Source organism: Tupaia chinensis, unplaced genomic scaffold (genome assembly GCF_000334495.1).
Source record: "Tupaia chinensis unplaced genomic scaffold, TupChi_1.0 Scaffold000674_1, whole genome shotgun sequence".
Taxonomy (NCBI): domain Eukaryota; kingdom Metazoa; phylum Chordata; class Mammalia; order Scandentia; family Tupaiidae; genus Tupaia; species Tupaia belangeri.
Genome location: NW_006160197.1, coordinates 869643 through 879808, shown reverse-complemented (window position 1 = coordinate 879808; position 10166 = coordinate 869643). Strand labels below are relative to the sequence as shown.

The following is a 10166-nucleotide window of genomic DNA, read 5'->3' as shown; positions in this document are numbered from 1 at the left end:
CACTGTCTCCAGTATCCATAAGCATTTTCCAAAGTATATTTTTAATCCAGAATCTACGGAGATTTTTTTTTTTTGGAGAGGTTTTTGGTACAGGGTGTGTGTCCTTGCTAGAGGAGAGAGAGACAGAAAGCGAGAACTCACCCCCCAGGAGGGATGGCCACACCGCAATCCTTTCTCCTCCATTTTCCTCTCAGGATCTTGGGCACACACACACATGCGCCTGGTGTGAGTTTAAGCCACCAGGTGTGGGACTTGAACCATGGTCGACTACATGAGAGTTCAGTGATGTAACCATTAGGCCATTGGCTGGTCCTCAGAGATCTTTTGTTTTTTGGAGAGGTTTTTGCTATAGGGCAGGTGTGCTCGCCAGACAGAGAGAGACAGAGAGATAAAAAGTGAGAAATCACCCCCCAGCGGGGATGGCCACTCCGAAATCCCTTCTCCGCCGTTCTCCTCTCGGGATCTTGGGCACGCACACACATGTGCCCGGCGTGAGTTTTAAGACACCGGGTCCAGGACGCGAACCATGGTCGACTACATGGCAGTCCAGCGACATAGCCATTACGCTAACTGCTGGTCCCCACAGAGATCTTTTTCAAAGGTAAAAAATATGTCATACCCTGTCTTCATCCCTGTAATAGTAGACCCCTTTATGTAGAAAGTAAGGGGACCGGCAGTTAGCATATTTGATAGCCGAGTCTCCTAGATCTCAGACTCTACTAAATCTTGCAAGAATAGGTACAATTTTTTTAAAGAGGTTTTTGCCTTAGTGTGTGTATGCTTACTAGAGACAGAGACGAGACAGTGAGAGAAGTGAGAAATCACCCTCGAGGGTGGATAGCCACACAGCAATTCCTTCTCCATTCTCCTCCCTGGATCTTGGGCTTCCACGCTCACACACCCATCATGATTTTCAAGTCACTGGGTCCAGGACTCAAACTGGTTGGCCATGTGGGAGTCCAGTGACATAACTGCTACACCATTGTCTGGCCCTAGTGATGCATTTTTTAGTTTAAGGTTTTGCTTTACTTTGTTTTGCATGTATTTAGAATGAGCGGTTTAAGCCATAAGAGAAATGATTTTGTCTTTGCATCAATCTCAACTATAATTAGTAAAAATAAAGTTAGCACACAATGAAATGGGTATTATGAAGCTCATATATAAGAAGCTCTTTAGAGTAAAAACAATGTTTACAATTTTTTTAAACAACTATGGCATAATTAAAAGTTCAAAATGGAGTAGGGTCGTGATCCCTGTTGAAAGGATTTGCTTGTGAATGTTCACAGACTGTTTTGTCAACACCTAAACTGGAAACAACACAAATGTTCCTCAACTGAGTGACAGATAAACTACTGTACATCAAATGGAATTCTTTTCAGCCATTAAAAAAGAGAGAGAGAACAAATTATTAATATACTCAAAGACAAAGATAAAACACCTTGCTAAGTGAAAGAAGCCAAATTCAAAAACTACATACTATAAGATATCATTTACCACTTCCATTCTGGAAAAAGCAAAATGACAAGAAGAGAAATCAGATCAGAGGTTATCATGGGCTGGAGATGAGGCAGGATTTGAATACAAAAAGAAATGAGGAAAATTGGGGGAAATGATGAAGTTATTCTGTATTTTGATTGTGACTATGGTTATATAACTATATTCATTAGTCAAAACACATGTACTTTTTTTTAAGAGGAACTTTTGTGCTCACTGGGGACACAGAGAGAGACAGAGAGACAAAAAATGAGAATTCTCCCTGTGGGGGATGGCCACACCACAATCCCTTCTCCTCCATTTTCCTCTCAGGATTTTGCGCACATGTATACATGAGTCTGGCATGAGTTTCAAGCTGCCAGGTCCAAGACTTGAACCATGGTTGGTCATGTGAGAGTCCAGCTATGTAACCATTATGCCATCTGCTGGTCCCAACATACATACATTTTAAGTTAATTTTATTGTATTAATTATACCTTAATACAAATAATGGGGAAATTTATTTAATTTATTTATTATTTAAGAAATGAGAGAATAAGCCCCATAGCTTACAGGTTAAGAGAGCTGGTTCCCACATGGCTGACCAGGGTTCAAATATTAGCCCTGGTGTTTGAAAAACACCACGGCATGCGTGCATGCCCCAAATCTTGACAGGATGGAGAAACGAAGATGAGATTGAAGTGTGGGGGATGCTTCTTCCTTCTCTGTCTGTCTCTCTGGTGAGCATATGTGCCCTTTGGCAGTTAAAAAAAAAAAAGAAATGATATATTTTAGCATAAATAGCACATAAAAATGCCACTACAAGTTGCTCATGATTTCCGAAGAAGTAAGAAATACGAAGTATTCTAACTTTAAGAATAGTAACAACATTTTTTTCAAATATGTAAGACCTAAGTTATGTAGAGAGAAGCAGGTCAATACTGTAGGATCAGAGTAGACCAGAGACGGGCCATCAGTGGCATTGTGAAGGTGCTGGGCTCCCACATGGCTGACCATGGCTTAAAACCTGGACTTGACGGCTTGAAAATCACGCCAGGCAAGTGTGCGTGTGTACCTAAAATCCTGAGAGAAGAATGGAGGAGAAGAGATTGCAGCATGGCCACCCCTAATGGGGGGATGATTTCTCACTTTCCCTCTCAATGTCTCTCTCTGTCTCTCTCCAGCAAGTGCATGTACCTATGGCAAAAACCTAAAACTAAACAAACAAAAAAAACCAGAATAGATCACAGGAATTGCAAGATTTTTTCACTTTCAGATATTATATATATGAATTACATTAACTATTAAAAACTATAGAAATGAAATATATTTAACTCTTAACATTTTTATTTTGACTTACCTCCTGGAATTCTTTGAAAAACTTTGCTCAAAGTATCTCCAGCTATTATGTTGTAACTTATCATAGCTAAAAATATAATTAACATAATAGTTATCAACAAGCCATCACATATTTCATCCTGAATAGTTTGAAAACAATCAGTTATTACTTCCTGAATATTGGCATAATCCTATGATTTTCAGATTTTTTTAAAAGAGAGATTTTTGCTATAGAGCATGAGCACTCTATAGAGAGTGAGACAGAGACAAGATTTGAACCCTGGTCAGTCATGTGGGAACCAGTTCTCTTAACCAGTAAGCTATGGGGCTGATTCCATCATTTCTTAAATAAGAATCTGACTATTTTCTCCATTATTTGTATTAAGGTATAATTAAGACAATAAAATTAACCTTAAAACATATATATGTTGGGACCAACAGATGGCATAATGGTTATATAGCTGGACTCCCACATGACAAACCATGGTTCAAGTTTCAGACCTGGCAGTTTGAGAGAGACAGAGACAGAGAGATAGGAAGTGAGAAATCAGCCCCCCGGTGGGGATGGCCACGCCACAATCCCTTCTCCTCCTTTCTCCTCTTGGGATCTCAGGCACTCATGCACACGCACCTGGCATGAATTTAAGCCACTGGATCCAAGACTTGAACCATGGTCGACTACATGGGAGTCCAGTGAAGTAACCATTAGGCCATCTGCTGGTCTATATTTTCAGATATTTTTACAATTGCCAAAATGACAACTTTTTAAATAACTAGAGGTCAAGCCCCATAGCATAGAGGTCAAGGGAGCTGGATTCCACACGGCCAACTGTGGTTCTCTCAGCTCCCGGTCTTGAAAACACATGGAGAATGTGTGTGTGTACCCCAAATCCTAATGGGATGGAGAAATAGCAAGAAAGGATTGTGATGGAATCACACTCCATTGGGAGGGTACTTTCTTTTTTTCTTTTTTTTCCACTCTTGTAAGTACATGAGCTCTCTGGCAATAAAAATAAGTGTGGGGCTGGCAGGTGACATGGTGGTTAGGATGCTGGACTCCCAGATGGTAGACCACGGTTAGAGTCTCAAACCTGGCAGCTTGCTCTCTCATTTTCTCTCTCTCTCTACTTCTCTCATCAATATAAATAGTAATAATGGTAAATAAATATCTTTTAAAATGCAATTTATTTTGTTTTAAAGTTGTTTCTAACACATTTTTAAGAATACATGTAATGCTGGGGCTGGCAGGTGACATGGTGGTTAGGATGCTGGACTCCCAGATGGTAGACCACGGTTAGAGTCTCAAACCTGGCAGCTTGCTCTCTCATTTTCTCTCTCTCTCTACTTCTCTCATCAATATAAATAGTAATAATGGTAAATAAATATCTTTTAAAATGCAATTTATTTTGTTTTAAAGTTGTTTCTAACACATTTTTAAGAATACATGTAATGCTGGGGCTGGCAGATGGTATGATGGTTAAAGGCACTGGACTCCTACATGGCCAACTGTGGTTTGAGTCCCAGGCCTGATGGCTTGCTTTCTCACTTCTCTCTCTCTCTCTCTTGCTCTTTCCTGTGAACATATGTGAAATAAATAAATAAATAAATTTAAATAAAATAATTCTCAGAAAGATAGAATGCATGTAATGCTAAAGTGAGAAAAATTAATAGGAATAAAGTTTTTTAGAGAGATTGTTGCTATAGGTTATGTGTGCTCACTGGAGACAACAAAGAGACAGAAAGTGAGAAATCACCCCCCATGGGGGATGGCCACGCTACAATTCCTTCTCCCCATTCTTTTGAGATATTGGTATTGGGCATGTGTACATATGCACCTGGCATGAGTTTCAAGCCACCAGGTCCAGGACTTGAACCATGGTTAAATACGTGGGAGTCCAGTAACGTAACCATTATGTCATTTGCTGGTCCCAACAATAGATAATTTTGAGGGTACCAAAAATAGCCTCTTCACTGAAAAAATAAGACTTGGGGTCAGCAAGTGGCATGGTGGTTAAGGTGTTGGACTCCCACGTGACCAACAGTAGTTCCCCAGGACCTGATAGCTTGCTTTCTCACTGTTCTCTCTCTCTCTCTCTCCCTCTCTCTCTCTCTCTCTCTCTTTGATGAGCACACATGCTCTATAGCAAACTTGAAAAAATAATAAGAAATAAAGTAAATAATTAAAAAGGAAGACTTTTTGGGAAATATATTTTTAGCCTCTGTGGAGATTCAAGAACTAGTAATTTGAACAATAGCTTCTGTATTACTGATTTAGAAAATGAAGTCAATTTGGTTATTGGTGAATATTAAAAATTTACTTATTTAAGAAGCACTAGGTGACATTTTTACCATTAAGGAAAAAACCTTAAATAGCATGTATGGCTTTCAGAAATCTTCAGATAAGAAAAATTATATGAATATGCCATTAAGTCTTAAGGGGAAAATTATTATAGTTTTCATTTACTTTTAGTCCTAGATCATTCTACTTTTTATCAGATGAGTAAAATCCAAACTTCACACAATGAAAATCATCCTCATTTATTTCAAAGAAATGCTCAGAAAATAAATTCAAAGGACCAGAAAATAAGTAAATAAAATAGTTAAAGAATTAAACATTCAATTTGCAAAATATTTCAACTGCTAATAATCTTTAATGACTATTTAATGATTAAAACTTAAAAAAAATATTTTGCCAGGGGGCATGTGCACTCACTGAAGAGAGACAGAAAGACAAAGAGAGAAGGAAATGAGAAGCCTTTCCCTTCTGTAGTCCCTTCTCTATTTTCCCCTCTGAGATTTTGGACATGCACGCACACGTATCCTGTGTGTTTCTCAAGGTGGTGGGTCTGAGAGCATGCAGTCACCCCTGTGGGAGCCAGCTGTCTAAACCACTATGCCATGGCCTGGCCTGGTTAAAGCTATTTTATTCAGGAATAACTACATGTTTATGCAAATAATGGCAATAGTCATCTTACATCACTTCTTACCTATAAAAGGATACAAAAATTGTAGAACAGAGAGAAAGAGATATCCTGGGAAGCCAAAGGTTTTATTAACCAAAGACTGGTAGCTGTCTGTTCCAGAGAGGGCGCCTCCTTTTATTAGTAGAACAAGGGAAAAGTCTGTGGCAAAAGCAACAATTAAACAAGCATCAGTTTGCAATTAATACAAAGATTTTTCAAGTTTTGACTTAATTACCATTAAAAGAAAGAAACATTTCAAAGATGAGTTTAATTTAATGCACAGTATTACCATGACAAGGCTTTTTTTTGGAGAGGTTTTTTTGCTATAGGGAGTGTGCGCTCTTCAGAAAGACAGAGAGACAGAATGGGAGGATCATCCCCTAGGGGGGATGGCCACGCCACAATCCCTTCTCCTCCATTCTCCTGTCGGGATCTTGGGCACGCACGCACACGCACCTGGCTTGAGTTTAAGCCACCAGGTCTGGGATTCAGACCGTGGTCTGTTACATGAGAGTTCAGCAACATAGCCATTACGCTAACTGCTGGTCCTGACAAGGCTTTCTTTTAGTAAAACATTACCTGTCTTGATACTGTAAGGTTCTCAGTTATGCATGTTTTCAGTTTGGAAGCCGGTTATCCATTCAGTGAAGTGGATAGAAGACAGTATGCAGACTGGTCGAGTCCAAGTGTCCGTGTTCCACTCTACTTCCCTACTGAGCCAATGGAATGACTGTCACCAGGATGTGGCTCAATTTCCAAAGGAATATTTGTAATAGAATATTTCATAGGTATTCAACAGGTAAAGATTGAAAATAAAAAATGCTGTACTCAGATTATAATAGATGTAGGGGAATTAGAGCTTTTTTGATAATAAAATGAAATGATTTATTTAACAATTATTATAGTTGAAAGTACTCTTTAATTTTTTTTTTTTTGAAATTCACATTTTAGAAATTTCAGTCCCAATTTCAGAATTAAGGTTGAAGATACAAATATATAGACATCACAGAATTAACAGTTAATCTCTCCCTCTCTTTCTTTTTCCTTCATTTAACACAGTTGATGGCTCTTTTAACTGAAAGACACTGACTTTTTTTTGGACACATGGGTATGCTACTGACTTTCCTTTTCTTCTCTGTCCCTTGCTTCTGTTACAGTGATATTTTTTCTATCCTTTAATTTAGAAATGTATTAAATTGCAAAGAGAAAAATAAACGCAATCTGGTTTCAACCTTGATTCCCTCTCGCATCACTGCAATTTCTTTTAACAAGTTCATCAATGATCTCCAAGATGATAAATTCAACTGGCGCTTCCCAAACTTTAATCTCCTTTCTCTTGCAGAGTACTGTCTTCCTTTCTGACTGCTTACCTGTCTCCTTTTTCTCAGCTATCTTTCCTTGGCCTTTGCAACATTATTTTCTCTTGGTTTTCCTCTTATGATTTTGGTCATTTATACTCATTTATTTATATATCTTTAACCAGTTTCTCTTACTTTGCCAAAACTCTGAATTCTTAAACTTTTTTTTTCCCTCCCTTAAAGATGCCTCACTGAGATTTCATTCATGGTTGCAATTTTCATACAGATATTAGCAACCCTTAAATTTGTGTCTATGAGTCAAACACCTTCAAAACTCTAGTTCTACATCTAATAAATATTTTATTTTATACATCTCATAGTCACATAAATTTTTCAATGTCCATATTCTAATTTGTCTCTTTTTTGTGGAGCTTGACTTTCCACCCATATTTCTCCAATCTATGAACAATAGCAATAGAACCTTGAGAATCATCCTGGACTTCTCATTATTCAATATTTTCTATATTCTTTTGCTCATGAAATCCATTAACTATAGCATCATAAATGTGGAACTATATTCCCTAATTTCTCATCTTTAACCGGATTTATTGTAGAGCTTTGGCCTTTCTAATTTCTTGCCTGTTTATTGCAATAACCTCTCAATAGTTTTTTCATCAATCAATCTGGCTCCTTACCAAGACACTTTTGACATTCCCTCCCTACCAAGTAGATAAGACCATACATAAGTCTAACAACATATTCTGCTGAAAATCCTCCAGGGAGATACACCAATGGCTTTGTATAAAAAATAAACTCAATTTTGTGAGACAGAAATTACTTATTTGCTGTGCGACCTTGGGCAAAAGACTTGACTTCATTGAGACTCAGCTGTCTCAAGACCTTGAAAAGAGAGATAAAGATTATAGCGTCTAAACATCTATCTTTATGCCTGGAGTGTAATAGAGGCTAAATGAATAAACATTTGTGCTAGTTTTACTTATTTTTGACAGTTATATGTAATGGAGGAAAAGCACTGTGTTTGAAGTCAGGAAATAATGATAATAGACCCCAAATATTACCAAATATTTTCTTAACACTTTTCTGGATTCTGGGCCTTTTTTCAAATGCCTTAGATTTATTGACTCATTTAATCTGTATAACAACCCTCTATAGGTGCTATTATTATCTCCATTTAATAGATAAGAAAACTGAGGCACGAAAGGGTAAGTAAATTGTTATCTCCACAGAGCTAGTAATAGAAGATTTAGGATTCAGGCCTTGGTAGTTTGGTTCCAGATTACATGTGCTTAATCAAAATCCCAACTCCGTTGCAACTGCAAACTTTAGGTAAGTCATTTTAACCTACTAAAGTATCAATTTCCTCCTCTATGAAAGTAAAGCATAAATACCTACCTTATAAAATCAGAAGGATTTAATATTGTGGTTGCATTGTGTTCAGCATCTAACCTGCCCTCAGAAAATGGTAATTGATAATTACATGAGAGTCTTTGTAACTGCTTCCGCAAACCTCTAACATCTCTCCTCTCCTCTTAAGAACTCCACCTGTGGCCGGCAGGTGGCATGGTGGTTAAGGGTGCTGGACTCCAAAGGGTCAATTGTGGTTCTAGTCCTGGACCTGGCGACTTGCTTTTCCACTTTCCCTCTCTCTCTCTTGCTCTGTTCCTTTCTAGTCAAATTTAAATAAATAAACAAACAAATCAATAAAGTTAAATAAAATAATTCCTTCATTCAAAAAAAAAGAACACCAACCTTTCACTTTAGCTAGACTGAATCACTTGCCCATTCTCCTTTTGCATTTCCATGTTCAGAGTATTCTTGCATTTTCTTTGCTAACTCATATTATTATTATTAATATAAACACTCAGTAGAAATATCTCCTCCTCCTCAAAATATTTCTGTTCCTTTGAGGCTGGGTCAAATTGCAGTATCCTTATCATCATGCACATATTTTTATTCCATTTTTTATGAAGTATTATAATGATTTTTTGATCTGTCTGACACTATATTGTGAGGTGCATAAGGGCATGTACAATGTTCTTTCTGTTTTACTTACCAGTGGCAATGTCAACGCCCTGTCCGTGGGGATCAGTATAAATCTGCCGAATGAATCAATGTTGCTATTGCAGGGTTGTAAGATATCTTCCTATCTGATTCTGATTCAATGTGATGACTAGCCTACTGAATAAATTTCAGACTATTCTGCAAGCACAAAGGATCTGGCAATTAACGCTATCTTACTTAAAACTAAGAAGTGCTTCATAGAAGGATTGAATAGTACCTTGGAAGATGAACAGGATTTCACCATGTAAAGAAGAAAAGGAATGTCAGGCAGGAGAACTTATCAACAGGAATGTGGTAGAAAGTGTACTCTTCATGTGGGGAATGGAATAATCTAGAATGTCTAAATGGGAAGGTTTTTACACATGGAAATGTTGCGCATAAGGATGAGAGAGTGGTTAGAGTAATAGGAGATAAGACTGAAAATGCAGACAGTGGCCAAACTATGAAGGAATTTGAATGCAGTCATATTCCATTATTGTCATTAGAGTCTTGGAATGTTTTGATTGTGGGAGTAAAAGTAATGAGGTAAAGATTTATAAAGATGACTCTTACAGTAATATGAAAGACCAATCAAAATGTGGAGAGATGCTAAAGGCTGAAAAACTAAACAACAATTTATTGGCCTGGGAAAACAGTGACTTGAAGACTTGAATCAAAGGGGGAGGAAACTGATTTCATAGATGTTGTGAAGGTTTGGGGAAGAGCTGTTATGTCTGAGATGAGAACATTGAGATTTTACAAAAGTTCAAAAGGTATTACCTTGGGAACCAGCAGTTAGCGTAATGGCTATGTCGCTGGACTCCCACGTAGTCGACTGCGGTTCGTGTCCGGGACCCGGTGGCTTAAAACTCACGCCGGGCGCGTGTGCGTGCGTGCCCAAGATCCCGAGAGGAGAATGGAGGAGAAGGGATTGCAGCGTGACCATCCCCCCCGGGGGGTGATTTCTCGCTTTCTGTCTCTATGTTTCTCTCTGTCTGTCTGGCGAGCGCACGTGCCCTACAGTGAAAATCTC

General features: G+C 38.1%; 1 protein-coding gene across 1 annotated transcript in view; it reads right to left on the bottom strand.

Annotated features, from left to right (window-relative positions):
* Positions 1 to 10166, bottom strand: part of SLC38A11 (solute carrier family 38 member 11) — a 70935-nt gene that overhangs the window by 53518 nt on the left and 7251 nt on the right. Inside the window, exons 4-5 of the mRNA XM_006160253.3 lie at positions 5799 to 5933; positions 2834 to 2899 (exon numbers count right to left, since the gene is read on the bottom strand). Of these exons, the coding sequence (XP_006160315.1) occupies positions 2834 to 2899; positions 5799 to 5933 (201 nt within the window). The remainder of the gene's footprint in view (positions 1 to 2833; positions 2900 to 5798; positions 5934 to 10166) is intronic.